Here is a 19,536-nt window from a genome sequence, read left to right as displayed (position 1 = left end):
ACCTTTTTTCTGTTATTTTAAAATAAGTGTTTAATCAGTCTGAATGACTTTGGTCATTTACACAATGATCTTAATCACTGTAAACTGAGATATAAGGTGTAATTCTCCATTAATAGTTTCACACTTGTAATTTAATATTTAATATAGAGGCACCTTTTTTTCTATGCTCAGAGTATGTTTATAAACAGTCCCAATCATTTTTTAAACCATAACTACCAATAATATCTGAAGAAATTTGCCTAACAGATGAGTTAGGGCCACCCCATGGATCCAATTACTGTGCTCTGAGCTATTAGCCTTCAGGCAGTAGGTATTTGAAAAATATTTGTTGAGTGAATATTCTTCAGAGAATGTGTTTTAGAAGCACTCATGCTAATAAAGCCTGAGCCAGTTTCTCCAGGCTGAATTTCCATAGGGAAATTAGTGGCATATCTAGTCCTGCAATCAAGACACAATCAGGCCCTGGCCAGTTGGCTCAGTGGTAGAGTGTCGGCCTGGCGTGCAGGAGTCCTGGGTTCGATTCCCGGCCAGGGCACACAGGAGAAGTGCCCATCTGCTTCTCCACCCCTCCCCCTCTCCTTTCTCTCTGTCTCTCTCTTCCCCTCCCACAGCCAGGGCTCCATTGGAGCAAAGTTGGCCCGGACGCTGAGGATGGCTCCATGGCCTCTGCCTCTGGCGCTAGAATGGCTCTGATTGCAGCACAGCAACGCCCCAAGATGGGCAGAGCATCGCCCCCTGGTGGGCATGCTGGGTGGATCCCGGTCGGGCGCATGCGGGAGTCTGTCTGACTGCCTCCTCTGTTTCCAACTTCGAAAAAATACAAAAAAAAAAATAAAAATCAAATTCTCCAGGAAGAGCCTTCACTTTTTCCACTTTGAGTTAGAGGGTGTGTCTTACATTCTTTGGCAAGGATGCCTTTGGTGAGTCTTACTATTAAATCTGGGTCACATTGATGGCCTTTTCTACATGCATAGATGGAACTGACCCCTGGGGGACTCTGAAGACAATGCTGAAGGACATTTAAACCATACTTACTGCTGGTGGAGGACATGTGGCTGTAGTCAGACCTGAAACACAAAACCTTAGTATTAGTAGAATTAAACACTTTTTTCTTTACCCAAATAATTTCTCCAAGCTAGAATTTTAAAGTCAGTAAAAAGTAACATTTATCTGGCAGAGAAATTAAAGACTATACTGTTGAGCATTGCTTGTACAAAATAAAGTTATTTCTGAATCTGAAAGCAAAACTTTAAAGGCACTTTAGAAATCAGGGGAACCTTGGGTTCTGGTCAAAATGATGGAGTATGTGGATGCCACACTCACCTCCTCCCATTACCACATCGAAATGACAAGCAAATTATAGAAAAATCAATCTGGATAACTGTCTGAGGAATAGCTGAACAGAAATTCTATAACTAAGGCTATAAAGAAGATACATAGAAACTGGTAGGAAGAGTGGAGATGTGAAATGTACCCATCAATAATCACTTTAAAGGTACATAACTTACATGCTTCAATCAAAAGATACTGGGTAGCACAATGAATAAATAAACAAGACCCTTATACATGCTCTCTATAAGAGACTCACCCCAGAATGAAAGATATACAGAGACTAAGAGTAAAGATATAAAAAAAGATATTTCATGCTAATGGAAACTAAGAAAAAGCTAGGGTAACAAGACTTGATTCAGATAATACACTTAAAAAGAAAGGCTTTAAAGGACTTAAAAGGACATTACATAATGATAAAAGATCACTCCAACAAGAGGATATAACTCTTGTAAATATTTGCACACCCAATGTAGAAGTACATAAATGTACAAAGCAAACAATGGCGAATAAAAAGGGAAAGACTGACAGTAACACAGTTATAACAGGGGTTTTTTACACCCTATTAACATCAATGGATAGATTTTCAAGAACAGATTAAAAAACAACAACAAAAAAACCCCCAGTGGCCTTAAATGACAGACTAGACCAGATGGATTTATTTAATATTTTCTGAGCATTTCACCCCAAATCAGCAGAATATACATTCTTTTCAAGTGCATGTGGAACATTTTCCAGGGTAGACCAGATGTTAAGTCACAAAACAAGTCTTAGAAATTTAAGAAGACTGAAATAATACCAAGCATCTTTTCTAATCACAATAGTATGAGACGAGAAATCAATTATAAGAAGAAAATGAAAGACTACACCAACACATGAAGGCTCAATAACATCATACTAAACAATAAATGAGTTAACAATGAGATCAAGAAAGAAATCAAAAGATACCTTGAAACCAATGAAAATGAAAACAAAATAATCCCAAATCTATGGGACACAGCAAAAGCAACACTAAGATGGAAATTCACAGGATTAGAGGCTACTTCAAAAAATCAAGAAAATCTAAATAAATACTCTAATCCTTACACCTAAAGGAACTAGAAAAACAAACAAACAAACAAAAAACCCGCTCAAAGTGAGTTGAAGAAAGAAGATAAAGTTCAGAGTGGTAATAAACAAAATATAGTCTAAAAAAATACAAAAGATCAATGAAACCAAGAACTGGTTCTTTGAAAACATAACCAAAAATTGATAAACCTTTAACCACACTCATCAGGAAAAACAATAAGAGAATTTAAATAAATATATTCAGAAATTAAAGACGGGAAAGGACAATGGATACTCAAAAAATACAAAAAAATTAAAAGAAAATTATATGCCAACAAATTGGACAATCTGTACAAAAATGTATGAATTCCTAGAAACATACATTTTTCTAAGACTGAATCAAGAAGAAACAGAAAATCTGAACAGACCAATTACTACCAAATAAATCAAGTGAATAATAAAATAAACCTCCCAATCAACAAAAGTCCTAGACTAAATGGCTTCACAGGTGAATTTTACCAAACATTCAAAGAAAAGTTAATACTTCTCCTCCTCAAACTATTTAAAGAATTCAAGACAAGGGAAAGTTCCCAAGTTCATTTTAGAAGGTCAACATTACTCTGATTCCAAAATAAGATAAAAACAGTATAAAGAAAGAGAATTAAAGGCCAATATCCCTGATGAACATAGATGTTAAAATCCTCAACAAAATATTAGAAAACTGGATCCAGTAATACATAAAAAGATCATACATTGCAATCAAGTGGGATTTATTCCTGAGATGCAAAGATGGTTCAATATTAGCAAATTAATTATGTGATACACCACAGAAACAAAATGAAGAATAAAAATCATATAATCTTATCAATAGATGAAGGGAAAGCATTTAAAAAATGCAGCACCCATTTTTGATAAAAGAAAACAAAACAAAAAACCTCTCAGCAAAGTGAGACTAGAGGGAATACAACTCAGTATAATAAAGGCCATATGTGCAAACCCACAGCTTACATCATTCTCAACTGTGAAAAGCTAAAATTGTTTTCTTTAACATCGGGAACAACACAGGATGTCCACTTTTACCACTTTTATTCAACATAGTATTGGAAGTCCTAGCCACAGCAATCAGACCAGAAGAAGAAATAAAAGGTATCCAAATTAGAAAGGAAAAAGTAAAACTGTCATTATTTGCAGATAACAGGATACTGGATATATAGAGAACCCTAAAGATTCCACCAAAAAAACTCTCAGAACTGATAAATGAATTTAGTAAAGTGGTAGGATTCAAAATTAATATTCAGAAATTGGTTACATTTTCATATACCAATAATGAACTATTAGAAAGAGAAACTAAGAAAACAATCCCATTTACAAATATATAAAAAAATACCTAGAAATAAATTTAACCAAGGAGGTGAAAGAACTGTACTGAGAAAATTATAAGACATAGAAGAGATACATTGAAAAAGACACGGATAGGAAGAATTAACATGGTTAAGATGCCCGTAAAAGGAATCTATAGATACAATGCAATCCCTATCAAAATACCAATAGCATTTTTTTCACAGAACTAGAACAAATAATTCTAAAATTTATATGAAACCAGAAAAACTCTAATTATCCACAGCAATAGTAAGAAAATAAACAACAACAAAGTCTAAGGTATCATGCTACTTAATACCAAACTATACTACAAGGCCATAGTAATCAAAACAGCACAGTACTAGCATAAAAACTGACAAGTACATCAATGGAACAGAATAGAATGTCCAGAAATAAACCCACGGCTATATGACCAATTATTATATGACGAAGGAGGCAATAGCATACAATGGAGTAAAGACAGTCTATTCAATAAGTAGTGCTGGGAAAATTGGACAGAAACATGCAAAAAAATGAAACTAGATCACCTTCTTACACCATATACTATGAACAGGAATAAGTTAAAAATTGACTAAAGATTTAAATATAAGACTTAAAACCACAAAAATCCTAGAAGAAAATATAGGTAGTAAACTCTCTGACATTTCCTTTACCAATATTTATTCTGATATATCTCCTTGTGTAAGGGAAACAAAAAAATAAAAATAAACAAATGGGACTACATCACACTGAAAAGCTTTTGCTCAGCCAAGAAAACTATCAACAAAAGGAAAAGACAATTTACTGAAAGAAGAAGATATTCACCTATAATACATTTCATAAGAGGGTAATATCCAAAATTTATAAAGAACTCATACAACTCAACACCCACACAAAACAAATAATTCAATTAAAAAATAGGCAGAGGAGCTGCATAGACACTTCTCCTAAGAGGACATACAGATGGCCAATTGACATATAAAAAATGCTCAACTAATTAACAGAGAAATGCAAATTTAAACCACAACAAGGCATCACCTCACATCTGCCAAAATGACTATCATTAATAAATCAACAAACAAGTGCTGGTGAGGATACGGAGAAAAAGGAACCCTCATGCACTGTTGGCACAATAGCAAATTGGTGCAGTCACTACGAAAAATAGCATGGAGGCTTCTCAAAAAATTAAAAATAGAACTACCTTTTCCCCTAGCAATTCCACTTCTGGGTATATATTCAAAGAAATTAAAAACACTAATTTGAGTATGAGAAACATTCAATGAATACATAACTAAATGGAACAACTAAATGAAATGAGCTGATATTTCTCTCCCTTTCCCCATTTCTCTCTTTTCCTCTCAATGGGAAAATAAAAACAAAAACTCCCACTAATTTGAAAAGATATATGCATCCTTATGTTCGCTGCAGTGCTATTTACAACAGCCAAGATATAAAAGTGACCCAAGTGCTCAGCAATAGATGAGTGGAAAAAGATGTGGTACATATATACAATGGAATATTATTTGACTACAAAAAAGAATGAAATCTTACCATTTGTAACAACATGGTTGGACCTAAAGGGTATTATGTTCAATGAAATAAGTGAAATAAGTCAGACGGAAAGACAAATACTGTATGATCCCACTTACATGTGGAATCTAAAGAACAAATGAAACCGAAACAGACTCACAGATACAGAAAATATACAGAGGGTTGCCAGGTCAGAGAGCGGTGACGGTGCTGGGTGAAAAGGCTGAAGAGTTTAAGTACAAATTGGCAGTTACAAAATAGTCATAGGGATGTAAAGTCCAGCATAGGGATTATAATCAATAATATTGTAGCCTGACCAGGCAGTGGTGCAGTGGATAGAGCATCAGACTGGAACGCAGAGGACCCAGGTTCGAAACCCCGAGGTCCCTAGCTTGAGTGTGGGCTCACCAGCTTGAGTATGAGGTTGCTGGCTTGAAGCCCAAGGTCGCTGGCTTGAACAAGGGTTCACTTGCTCTGTTGTAGCCCCCCTCCCCACCGTCAAGGCACATATGAGAAAGCAATCAATGAACAACTAAGGTGCCACAACAAAGACTTGATGCTTCTCATCTCTCTCCCTTCCTGTCTGTCTGTCCCTGTCTCTGTCATAAAATAATAATAATAATAATAATAATAATAATAATAATATAACTACATATGTTACCAGGTGGATACTAGACTTAGTAGGGGGTAAGGGCAGAAATCACTGAATACATTATATAATTGTGTAACCACTATGCTGTATGCCTGAAATGAATATGATATTGAATGTCAACAATAATTGAAAAAAAAAAAGAAATCAGGAATCCTTCATTTGGGCTCTGTGGCTCTCTGGAGACCTGATGGGTCCTGGACTATCTAAATTTGCTCACAGATTTTTGAATGGATGCTTATGTCAGTGAGAAGAAGTTTCAATGTTTTCAACACAATTCTCAAAAGGATCATGACTCCCCAAATGTTTAAACCACTACAAATGAGAACCCTTCAAATGTTATCACCACACCATGGGCAAATGTTTCCTTGCATAGGAGGGGTGAACCCTAGGGAGTGTGAATGGGGACCCTGACTGTGTGGGCTTCTACATTCAAGGTTTGGCCAGCCATCAGAAAACACAAAGGCATATCATAGGTGGCTTTTCAGTTCTAAGAACAAATCCTGCTGGACAGTAGAAGAACAGGATGTAGGCTGTGAGTGGGAAAGAGAAAAGGCAGGGTTAGGGCCAAGGTGAAATTAGCCATCAGTTTCTAAGAAATCAGCTGCTGGCATTCAACCTGTGTGCAAATGGGCATCTGGCCAAGGATCTGTCTGCTTCATCTCCACAAAGCTTCTGCCCTACTTGTGTAGCTGGTAAACCTTCCCTCTCCAGCAACTTATTGGTAGAGAAGCTATTAGTTTTCTCCCCACAGTGTCCCACAGTTGTTCTCAGTAGAAAATTAATCTCTCAGGCTAAGGTGGTAGTTAGGGGACATAGTTATGCAAATTAAGCAGTTAATTATGTTTAATTTTATAGATTTGCACTCCTTTTATTTATTAGTGTCATAGTACCTTTCTTGAATCATCCAATTTTCACTGAGTTTCTTAGCACATTAAAAAAACAACAACACAGAACATGCAAAACTTCTTTTAAAAACCATAAAAAGCATGCCTCTTAGTAGTTAAAATAACCTACATCTCTCACACACAAAATGATGCACTGGTAGAGGAAGAAAATGAGAGAAAAACAGCATGTGGTTTTTTCTTTTCAAATGAAATACTTGAGTAGTCATAGTATCTCTGAATTCTAAAACTGGGAAGAATAACGAACTACTAACATTTGCATATCCCTTTCTGTATTACCAACTGCCTTCTCTTACATCTAATCCAATTTTTTCTGTTCCTGAATAGGAAACTAAAGTGGTATTATATGTAAGGAGAATAGGAAGCGAGACATGATACTCGCACTGTGCTTGCAGGGCAGTGGCAAAGAAGAAATTCGAAGGTAGAGGAAATCAGCTAGGGCACGGCGACACACTGACTAAGGGAAACAAAAGAGAGAGTCAAGGATCAAGGACATTCTGAAACCCAGTATCTGTAACCCAAGTGTTGGTGCACTGCCTGTTTTCTGGAATCAGGCAGGACATGAATAAACTTTAGGACACTACTGAGAAACATAACACTGTATAAATATAATGATGCACAACAAACATCCACTGTGGTAGATGCAATAGCAAAAACGATTCCATTACAATACGATCATCTAAAGACAGCCAGACTTTAAAGAAATTTCATGACAATTCAAATAAAGCGTTCAATATGAATGTGGATAGGGCTATTTACCTTCTTAAAATGTGTCGGTATTTTCAGCTGGGATTTTCCAAATACTCCTGAGGCAGATGGGTCTCACATATCCATACATTTTAAAGATCTTTATCCAGATGGAAATGTACTTTGAATGAAATTTACATTTGAGTATATTTCAAGAATCTTAAAGTGCAACAGTAGTATTTTAGGACAGGTGCTAGCATAACTCATGTCCCTGCCAGGACTCTCTCTCTATTTCTCCTGACTAAAGTCAAGTCACTGCCCAGGTCAGGTTTGCTAACTGGTCAGTCTCTCGATTGTCACTCTCACCCTGCTCCAATTCCCTTCCCATTACGGCAGCCAAACTCTGCAAAGTACAAATCTGATCATGTCTCTCTCCGAAGTTTCCGTTTGATATTATACAGCATAAACCCCTCTTTCCATGACCAATGGCCCCTGCCCAGCTCTGCAATCTCATCTATCTAGCACCTCATCTTCCATCTCTGTCTACCATCAAAACAGAAATCAACTGAAAGTCACCTAAACTTTCTCATTGCTTTCCAGCCTCTGATCCTGTTCATGAAATTTGTACACAGTTGCCATAATGATGGAGATACAATTTTAAATTGCTCTTTTCACTAAACACTATCATAACATGTTGCAGCATAGATCCCGTAAGTATAATTTTAGATAAAGTGATTTACTATAATTTACTCAACCATTTCCCTTTTGTTGGCTATATGACTGTTCCTGATTGTTCACTTCTGCAAAGCACGCGGCGATGAGATATTTATACATATAGCTTGACACTCATTTTCTTTTCCTTAGAAAAAATATCATGAGGGGGAGCAGGGACTGAGTCAAGGTATAAACCGTTTATAGCTCTTAAAATAAAGTCCAAGTAACCCTCACAAGTTATTTACGGGAAACACTGCCAGTGGAAGACAAACTTAAAGTTTAAAACAAGTTTGTGCATACTGAGTAGGTTCAAACCATTTCAATCTCTGGAGGATTATGTACTTCTGTTTTTTTAGAGGAGGAGAGAACAGCAATAAGGTACCTGTAAGGTATTTTTCCCTGCCGAGAAGGAAGGAAGAGGGCCGAAACCGCAAAGTGTGAAATAAGTAAACGGCTTTATTGAGTACAGAGCGCACATCCCGCCCAGCAAGGTTCCCTGGCCCCGAAGAAAGAAAGATGAAGAAGAAATGGAGGTCAGGGAAGTTGCACGGATTAAACCGCGTGGGAGATATTTAAAGGGTCCCTCTAGAGAAGTGGAGCTACTATGACTGGTGAAATTTCACTGGCTGGCGGACGATCGCTTCTTTCCAAATGGTTCCTGGGAAGCTTCCTTTGGCGGGCTTGATTGTGGGTGGTCCTAGCCAAAGTGGGTGGATCTGAGTTTCCCACATGACCATGCCTCATTATCCACTGACCTTACAGTACCTATCTTGGGAATCTGGTTTTTTAAAAACAATTTATTTATTTTAACGAGGAGAGAGAGAGAGAGAGAGAGAGAGAGAGAGAGAGAGAGAAAGAGAAGGGGGAGAGGAGCAGGAAGCATCAACTCCCATATGTGCCTGGACCTGGCAAGCCCAGGGTTTCGAACTAGCGACCTAAGCATTCCAGGTCAACACTTTTATCCACTGCGCCACCACAGGTCAGGCTTGGGAATCTGTTTATGAGAAAATCTGCTTATGAGTAAATTCTAAGAGCTTACCCAGCTGGCTTTGCGTAAGACCTTCAACTCTGCCAGAATAAAGCATGAAAGGTAAATTCATGAATTTTAGGATGAAAACACATAATAGTGATGAGCAGAATAATACAAGGATTATATATTTTCATACAACTGACACACAGAGTGAAATGTTACATTTATTTAGTATCTGTGCCAAAAATCAACAGAAAGTGAGAATGCAGTCCTTTGACTATATTGTAATTATAATTAGATATAGGTATCATATATAAAAGGATCTGCGCTTAAGACAGTTTCAGCAGCCTGACAGGTGGTGGTGCAGTGGATAGAGCATCGTTCTGGGATGCTGAGGACCCAGGTTCAAAATGCCAAGATCACCAGCTTGAGTGCAGGCTCACCAGCTTGAGAACGGGGTCACTGGCTTGAGCATGGGATCATAGACCTGATTCCATGGTTGCTAGCTTGAACCCAAAGGTCACTGGTTTGAAGCCCAAGATTGCTGGCTTGAGCCCATGGTCACTGGCTTGAACAATGGGTCAATGGCTCAGCAGGAGCCCCTTGGTCAAGGTATATGTGAGAAAGAAATCAATGAACAACTAAAGTGCCACAACAAAGACTTGATGCTTCTCATCTCTCTCCCTTCCTGTCTGCCTACCCCCGCCTAAAAAAAATGAGAGACAGTTTCAGCAACTATATGTATATAATGAATACCTTCCTAAATTCTCTATTCCAAGAAAATCTTGGCATAAGAATTGATTTCTGCATTTCAGTAAAATTGATCTCGACTTTTCTGTAAAACATCAGCTCAATGCATCATGGACCTCACCAGTTAACTCACTCCATTGCATTGGATTCCATAGTAACTTAGAGGTAACTAGCTTAGCTTGTCTTCTATACAAGATCTCTCCTTTTATCTTCTCTAAACCTGTCCCATTTTAGAATGTACTCCTCCTATTGCTTCCCATCCACCTGTTTACAAACTCTAGACTCACAAATTGTTTGTGACCTCTTCAATTCCAGTATCAGTAGGAGGTCACCCAAAGATAAAGGGCATGGTATGACCTATGGATAAAAAAGGAGCCACAAGCCAAACCTGACAAACTCAGGGGAGGGAGGCCTGCATGGCAGGCCTTACAAACTCAGAGACCGAACAGGATAAGTAACCACACAGGACAAGCTGAACATAAAAATTCCTAACTAAAAGCGGGTCATGATGGGTAGTCATGTCCTAGGCCTGTTGTTTCCCTAACAAAGATCAATCCTTACCTTTGAAATTGTCTATTGTCTTTGCGCATCTAAGATAACACACCTCTACAATGTCAGAGAATATTATACTAAGTGAAAGAAGTAAATCAGAGAAAGCTAAGAACTATATGATTTCACACATAGGTGGGATATAAAACTGAGACTTATGGACATAGATAAAAGTGAAGTGGTTACCAGGTAGAAAGGGGAGAGGGGGAGGGAAGTAGGGACAAATATATGGGGATGAAAAAGGATTCGACTTTGAGTGATGGGCATACAACACAATCAATAGTTCAAATGCTATAGAGATGTTCACCTGAAACCTATGTACTCTTCTTGATCAATGTTACCATTACATTTAAGTTCTAAATAAAAAAATAAATAAATGTCACAGTGATTTCCTTTTGCAGACCTCTTGAAGGGATACTCACCAGCAAAGGCCACACTGTTATCATGCTCCCACATACATTATCTATGTGCCGTAATGCTAACTATCCTGTCCCCCCCCAATGTAGTTAGTATGTGTCTCTCCATTTTGCTTTTTGTCAATCCCAGAGATATCCCTGCTTTACTTTCTCCAGCCTCCCTAATCTGCCTCCACTGGACTTCATGTCACCTTCCTTACATCTCCACCTTTCATTCTAATGTATAAAATAAGCTGTAAAACTGCCATTCTCCTGAGCATTGCTTCAATCCACTGAGAGTTTGCTTCCTGGCAACTGTCATCAGTTGAGTCAAATAAACTCTTTATAAGCCTTTTCTAAGGCTGGATATTTTTTCATCAACAGACCATGTTTTCAGAAGCTCAGGGACAGCTGACTCTGAAGTGAACATCTCTTCAAGCCAGGCCAAACTTTTGAATGAAAATAATCCATCAAGTAAAGTCATATTTGAAAGAGGGTCTTACAGGTCAAATCTGGCAGACATCACTAATGAAATGCCCGTTATAAATCATTGTCTTACTTACTCTATGTCTTTTATTTGGGTTTACACATCGCCTGTCCCTCTATTAAGAGATTTCTTTAGTTTTTAAAGACTTTATTTATTGATTTTAGAGCACGAGGGAGGGAGTGAGGGAGAGAGAGTGTAAGCTTATAGTTGCTTTACTTTAAGCAATTATATGTTGCTTAAAGTGTGCCTTAAAGTGTGCTTTATGTGTGCCTTGACTGGGTAAGCCTGGGGTTTCAAACTGGCAACTTCAGCATTCCAGGTCGTGGCTCTATCCATTGCGCCACCACAGGTCAGGCAAGGATTTTGTTTCTTAAGATAGTTTACCACCATCAGTAGCTGACTTGCCAGTTTCTTTCCAAAAGAAGTGCACAGAGGCATAAGGCTTACTTTCAAGTGGAAAATGGGACTTTCAAAATGACATCAATCACCACCGAAGAATACTAGTTTGCTTTTAGTTTTGGCCTCTATTTCGTGGGTCAGATGGCAAAGTTGGCATTTTGAGTAAAGGAAAATGTCTGAGCAAAAAACAAGAATTAATTCCAGATCAAATGGCTTCTTGAGAGGCAACTTCACTAGGTGGGAAGTGCAACAGAGACTCATGCTCCAATTTAGGCCACTCTCCCCTTCTAGGTTCTTATGGCTGGTCAGATAACCAGATCAACCTGAGACAGATTAGCAGAAAAGAGACAAATCAAAGTGTAGTAACATGAATTATCTCTTGTATACATGGCAGAGACCCAGGAAAACCAAGTAGCCAAAATGGCAGAAGCCACCACCTTCAGTCAAGACAAAAGATGTTGAGGGTGGAGAGTGAGTTATGGAAGGTTAGCAGGGAGAGCACAGCAAACAGGAATAAGGTTGTTATGCAGATTGAAGTCCAGGCCTTCTCCACTGAGAGTGTAGCAGACCTGATACAGTGAGGAAGACACTCGTACAAATGTAATACAAAGGGTAACTTCTGTTTGGTTTTCAGAGCTTCTCCCCTGTCTGCTGTTTCTTAAAATTAAACAGCCTAAAATAATCAGTATTTCACAGCCATATTTTGGAATGGAGAAAAATTTGTCCTCCTTCACCATAATTAGGTATCATCCAAACCTCCATTTCTTCATCTGTAAGATAATAGTAATCGTAATGCTGAAGTATGGTCCTATATTCTCAGATGTTCTGAATGATCATATCGCTTAAGGCCGTGATGGCGAACCTTTTTATAAAAACCGCCCACTTTTGCAGTGCTGGTCAACCTGGTCCCTCCTGCCCAATAGTGGGCCTTCCAACTTTAACGGTGGGCCAATCGCGGCACTGTTTGGTTGCTCCGGTACCACCCACCATGAAATATAGAACACCCACTAGTGGGCAGAAGGGACCAGATTAAGGAGCACTGCAAAAACGGGCGGTTTTTATAAAAAGGTTTGCCATCACGGGCTTAAGGCATTGAAAAGCATCAAAGCATCTACTGTGCTGAGTAAAAAGAACATACAGTCTTGAATGTAATTGGAAATATACATTTTTATTATATGAAATTCTCAGTTTATCATTTGGATAATTTTTTATAACAATATTGATAATATGATGAAAAATAATGATGCACTGAAAGTTTACTCATGCCCGGCACTGTTCCACAGGTTAATCAATTACTGTTCCATACTAATTTAATCCTCACAACCATCCCAGTGAGGCAGGCTAGAAAGAAGTTAGGGAAAATCCCGACAAGTGGAATAAGAAAGTAGGAGTGGACATGTCAGGCGGGTCAACTGCTAGGGCCTCTCACCAGAGACCCCACCTCCACACATGATCAAAGGGAAAGTTTATGTCAGGAAACCCCTGCTATGGGCACAGAAGTCAACAACAACAAGAACTGGCTAAAACCGGATCGATCCAAGATGGAGGAAAAAGTGGCCAGAGATCCACCCCGAAGCTCATTATACCACCAGTATAATGAAAACGAGGACACCACAAGGAGAAGATGACTGAGGAGCACAGACGCCATGACACTTCCTAAACAGACCATATTAGGGACAAGACACCCCCCCCCCCCATCCCAAACCGGGAGGTGAAGATAGAATTTGGTGCCAAAATATTCAGAAACTGAAAACACATAAAATCCCAAGAACTAACTGACCACGTATGCAACTCACTCATGAGTTAGTTGCTCAGGGTCCACTCAGACGCATACTTTCACTTCTTATATAGGGGTACCCATACCCTGGCCTTTCTTTTTCTCTGACTAAATAAAACTTGCTTTTGCTCTTACTTCAGCTGGTTCTTGAAATCTTTCTTGTACAAGTTAAAAATGTGGAGAACCCAGACCGTGCCAGCGCAGGGCCACCACCGCTCAGAACTGGTCTAGTGACACCGGGAAGATGGGTGCTATTATTGTCATTCCCATTTTTCTGAGAAAACTGAGGGCAGAGAAAGGTTAAGTAATTTGCTCAAGGTGCCACAATTTTTAAGTGGAGAAGCCAGACTGGCTCTTTTGATTGTAACTTTCAAAGTGATCAGCACAATCTATGCATCGGCAGTGGGACCCACAAAGTTTCTTGGAACTATGTCTCTTTTCTTTTTTTTACATTTTTTGAAGTTATATTGTTTTCTTTTTCTTTAATTTTTTTAGATTTTATTTATTCATTTTTAGTGATACAGGAGAGAAAGAGAGAAAGAGAGAAAGAGAGAAAGAGAGAGAGAGAGAGAGAGAGAGAGAGGGAGGGAGGGAGGGAGGGAGGGAGGGAGAGAAAGAAAGAAAGAAAGAGAAAGGGGAGCAGCAGGAAACATTAACTCCCATATGTGCCTTGACCAGTAGCCACAGGCACCATCACAGCCGCTTGGCCCATGCAGGTTTGCATTTATTTGATTCGGACAGATAGTAATGAAACAACAGAGCCAAGAACTGGTGGGCCATTAGCTTTAATCCTAACTTGCACCCAGTGGGCAAGAAATACACACAATGGGAAAACGTTTCCCTTTCCATTCAGGACTCCCAAAGCCACTGACTTATCCAAGTTTCCTAGAATCAAAGGTTTGTACCTCACCAGCCTTATTCACCTTTGTTCCCCATCTCCTTCTCTCTGCACAAACTGGCTTCTCCTTCAGCACTCTGCCATCTTGGCTGCTTCTCCTCTCCTCCATGTGGCCTTTCTCTGCTCTCCTCTCTAATGCTAATCTCAGGAACCAAGAGAGAGCAAGCTCCTGGTCTGCCCCATTTTATAGTGTAGAAATCAAAACCTTTAATCCAATATACAAACAAGGTAGTCTCTGATACAAAGTCATTTAGGGTGGGAAAGGCTTAGCCTTAAAACTAAGCCTTAGGGTATAACAATCCTGCCTGCTTACAGCCTGTCCCCCACACCCAATGCAAACTATAAGCAAGCAAATCTATATATCATATTTACAAACTTATTTGACCAACACCAGGCAAGCCTAGGGTTTCAAACTGGCGACCTCAGTGTTACAGGTTGATGCTTTATCCACTGAGCCACCATAGGTCAGGCTGGAATCATGTCTTTAACCATAATGCTGAAAGGATGTATAATCAGCAACTCTCCATTCTCTTGGGGAAGGAGGGCTGTATTTTCACCAAATGGAAACCCAAATTCCCTTCCTCCCTCCTGCTAGTTGTAAGAGGGGAGCAGTCCTTCCTCCTGTCCAAAGCCAATCCATCTATACAGGTGGTCTGAGTCCACCTGCATCCACTGTTTCATACAGCAGATCTTACAGACCATGAGGATATCTTTCTCCTTTCCCTTTCTGTGCGTGTGGATTGCCGTGTTTAGGAGATCCTCCCCTCAGCCACTCTCCACCCAGCTCCTGCATCTCCTCACCCTTCCCCTCTCCCAGACAAAGGGCTCCAGCTAGCATCTCTTCCTCACCCTCCACTGCCCTGGCTTCCAGCTCACCACTCCACTGTCAACTTCCCTTAATTATCTCCATTTCTTTTCTTTTCTTTCCTATTTTATTTTTGAGAGAAGCAGGGAGAGAGACAGGAACATCAAGCTGTTTCGGAATGTGCTCTGACTGGGGAATCAAACTTGCAACCTTCATACTTTGGGATGTCATCCCAACCAACCAATGGCCAGGGCTTCATTTTTATTGATTTTTAGAGAAACAGAGAGGGGACTGGAGAGACAGGGGAGGGGGAAGCGAAGCGTTTGTTGCTCCACTCAGTTGTTCATTTTTTGGTTGCTTCCCAGGTGTGCCCTGACCAGAGATCGAACCAGTAACCTTGTTGTTCCAGACATTGCTCTTAACCGACTGAGCTAACCATCCAGGGCCGTTATCTCCACTTAAAAAGACCAAACTTCACACTCCTTATTTGGTTTCTCAGTAGCAGTTAATCTCTGTTCCCTTTCTTCCTTAGGGTTCTTTCTGTTCCACATTCTTCCTTTTTTTTTTTTTTTAAATCTCATGTATACTTTTTTTTTAGGCTCCTTTATCATCTCATCCTCCTTTTCCTGACACTTAAATGTTGTAGTTACTTACGGCTGGGCTTAAATAGTACGTGCTTCACAAAGTTGTTGGAAGGATTAGATGAGTTAATGAACTACATGAAGGCTCAGAACAGTCCCTGGCACAGGGTAAATGCCTCTAGTCGATTTAATCTACTCTTATAGCTTCAATTGCTGTTTTTAGGCTGACAGTTCCCTAACGCAGTATCGCCATGCAGACCTTGTCTCTGAGCTCCAGATAGACGGCATCACTCCCTGGCTCATCATCTCTACTTGGACGTCTCCCAATAGCATAAATGCAACATGTTGGAAATGAAACTTCTCCACCCTGCCCATACTTGATTTGGAGGGGATCACAGGCTACACTGAGAATCTGATGAAATATCAGTCTCTTCTCATAAAAATTCACAAATGACATCATTTTGCATACAACTTGAATTCATGGACCCCAACTTAAGGATCCTTGGCTTAGCAAATGCATCACTTGAACTGAACCTGAAAAGAAGAGTAGAGTTTCATCTGGTGGACAGGTATGCCAGGGAAAAAGGGCATGGCTGGCAAAGAGGGCAGCTTGACAAAGGCAAGGATTTGGAAACACCCTGCAGATGTGGCTAGATGTGGGATACAAGGGTAGACCTGCCAAGAAATAAGGCCAAAGAGAGAGGAAGCCCATAACATTGGGGCTTATAGGCCTGCTGAGTTCTTTGCCTTTTGTTTATGACAGAGCCACTAAAAGTTTGAATGAGAGACACAATCATATTTTTGTTTTAAAAATGCTGAGAGCAAACATGTATTGAGTGCTTTCTCTGCTTTTTACACACAATCTCAACAAGTGACTATATGAAAGCTAGATAGGGTAACAGGGCAAGCTCTGGAAAAGCAGGAAACTATGAACAGCTTTTTGATAACTAAACCTAAACTTCAAGGGGTATGTGAATATGTGGCAAATACTAGACTAATAAGCATACACAGAAACTATTTTATTTAAATGCTGGACACTTTTCCTGTATCTTTAAGGCTGCTACTGAGGCCATAAGAATTCTTTAAACAATTCTGTCCTGTTAAAATGGCGCACTTTTGTGACAGGCAGGAAACAGTAGGGTATGTTCAGCAAGCCCCTCCCAGGCACCACGGCAGCTGTCATGCTGCTTGTTGGGATCCCAGAGTGATGTCAAGTGGGTGGAGAGGAATCGCTGACCCTCTCCACCCACTTCTTCAAGAGAAAGCCTTTGGAAAAAAAATATTTGTGTTAGGTGAACTTTGCAAATTGAAAACAAAGACTAGTCAGTGCTTTATTTAATCCAGTGGAAAATGAGCTGGTTAATTTTGCTTGCTTTCTTCTATTCATGGTCCATGAAACTAGAGGGAGGAGGGGAGAAAAATTCAAGGATCTTCAATTAAAATTGATAAATGCCACTTATACAAAGTGTAGGGAAAAGCAAGGGAGTTCAGTTTTTGGAATAGGTTACTCCACTAGAATGTCATTGGGTTCTGTAGTAAACCATGGATGACAAGTTTGGATAACAGGGAAAGATCACTGCAGTGTAAATGCTTCCAGGAATAATGTCCCAGATTTGGGCTAGCACTGGCAGTGGAGGCTGCAAAGAAGGGTGAGGCCGGGAGGGCTGGAGGGGCTGAGCAGGGAGCCTTTCTCTACGTCAGGGGTCCCCAAACTATTTACACAGGGGCCAGTTCACTGTCCCTCAGACCGTTGGAGGGCCGGACTATAAAAAAAACTATGAACAAATCCCTATGCACACTGCACATATCTTATTTTAAAGTAAAAAAACAAAACGGGAACAAATACAATATTTAAAATAAAAAATAAGTAAATTTAAATCAAGAAACTGACCAGTATTTCAATGGGAACTATGGGCCTGCTTTTGGCTAATGAGATGGTCAATGTGCTCTTTTCATTGACCACCAATGAAGGAGGTGCCCCTTCCGGAAGTGCAGCGGGGGGCCGGATAAATGGCCTCAGGGGGCTGCATGTGGCCCGCAGGCCGTAGTTTGGGGACCCCTGCTCTAGGTCCTGTCAGAACCCTGGGTCCATTCTGGGCTTGGATTCTTCCCGTTCTCATCTGGTTGCCAACCCTTGAAATTTATCTAGACCTCCCCAACCTTCAGGATCAAGTATTTCTGTCTGACTAGCTCCAGCCCTCCTCCAGGATTACTACAGATAGGAAAAGACACCCTTTCCTTCCGGGTCAGTACCCACATCCTGGATACATCCTGGACGTGGTGCTGACTCTGCACAGGGAAATCCTCCAGAGATAGGGGCTGGGTAGAAGCCTTTACAATGACTTGAATCTCCTAAAAGGCATTCAGGAAACAGGTTATGTTTGGAGAGAACTAATTAGTCTTCAGTGGTTTGGGGTAACTGAGTCTGTTGAAGTGAAGAGGACATTTCTTTAAATTATGTCTTCATCCCACCTGTACCCAAGGCAAACGGTTCCAGGTGGGACAGATGCTCACAGAGGTGAGGAAGGGAGAGTAGAGGAGTGTAGAGGAGTCAGCAAGTACAGTAAAGCCGTACAATTAAAAATGCCATCTTCTTAGATGACTTCCGAAAGACTTTTAGGTGTCTGGTATCCTACCCTTTCATCCTCATCCCGGAAGCCCCATCCTGGACTCCAGGGGGCTCCGGAGCCACAAGAAGAAAGTCCTCATGGAAAGTCGAAACAGGTGCAAGAGCATCTCTTGTGTAATGCTGATCTCAGGGGGACACTGCATTTGCCTGGCACTCCACATAATCTTAGCAATAACGGAGGGCAGGAGGGGCTGGCGTGGGGGGCACTCTGAACCTTGAGTCTTTCCACTCCCCCCCCCCCCCCCCGCCACCTCGGGGATGGCCCCGTCCTGCACCGGGCTGCGGTGGAGGCAATTCTGTCCTCAGGGCCCGCCTGGAAGGGAGCGGTGTCGCTACAGCCCCTCCGGCTTCCTGGGGGTAGGGGGGGGGAGCGGTTGGGACTGGCAGCCCCGGCCCCCTCGTTTAGCCTTAGAGGCTCCGGATCCACCGTGGGGGTCCCAGGCGAGAGCGGAGCCCCGCACAACTCGGAGAGTACCCCTCCCGCCCACCCTCCCACCGCTCAGCCCGGCTCACCCTCCGGTCTCGGCGCCCGAGTCCACACAGTCATCCTCCTCGCAGCCGCCCGCCTTGGGATCCATGGCGCGGGCCCCGCAGCGCTCCACTTGCGGGCGCCGCCGTGACCCGGAGCGCGCTCCCTCCGGGCCGCCTAGCCTAGCCCCGTGCAGCCGGAGCCGGCGGGGCCGCTGCCAGTGTCTCGCGTCCCGGCTCCAGCCAACAACTCCGGTGCCGCCGGTGATCCCCGGCACCGCGCCCTCTCCTGGCCACGCGGGCCGGGCCCCGAGGCCGCTCCCGCCCGCCCTCGCCCCCGCCCCTCGCCTCCCGGCGTGTGAGCGTGTGCGCGCGAGGGTGTGTGCACAGTGTGTGAGCGTGTGCGCGCGAGGTGTGTGCACAGTGTGTGAGCGTGCGCGCGCGAGGGTGTGTGCACAGTGTGTGAGCGTGCGCGCGCGAGGGTGTGTGCACAGTGTGTGAGCGTGCGCGCGCGAGGGTGTGTGCACAGTGTGTGAGCGTGTGCGCGCGAGGTGTGTGCACAGTGTGTGAGCGTGTGCGCGCGAGGGTGTGTGCACAGGGTTTGAGCG

General features: G+C 41.5%; 1 protein-coding gene across 2 annotated transcripts in view; it reads right to left on the bottom strand.

The window, feature by feature from the left end:
• FAM124A (family with sequence similarity 124 member A) overlaps positions 1-19,191 on the bottom strand; it is a 73,597-nt gene extending 54,406 nt beyond the window's left edge. For both annotated transcript variants that reach the window (XM_066380931.1, XM_066380933.1), the window contains exons 1-2: positions 18,974-19,191; positions 1,036-1,067 (exon numbers count right to left, since the gene is read on the bottom strand). In XM_066380931.1, coding sequence (XP_066237028.1) covers positions 1,036-1,067; positions 18,974-19,038 — 97 coding nt within the window. In that variant the 5' untranslated portion in view covers positions 19,039-19,191. The remainder of the gene's footprint in view (positions 1-1,035; positions 1,068-18,973) is intronic.
• Positions 19,192-19,536: the final 345 nt, after the last annotated feature.

Source organism: Saccopteryx leptura, chromosome 4 (genome assembly GCF_036850995.1).
Source record: "Saccopteryx leptura isolate mSacLep1 chromosome 4, mSacLep1_pri_phased_curated, whole genome shotgun sequence".
Lineage (NCBI taxonomy): Eukaryota > Metazoa > Chordata > Mammalia > Chiroptera > Emballonuridae > Saccopteryx > Saccopteryx leptura.
This window is presented reverse-complemented; position numbering and strand designations above follow the sequence as displayed.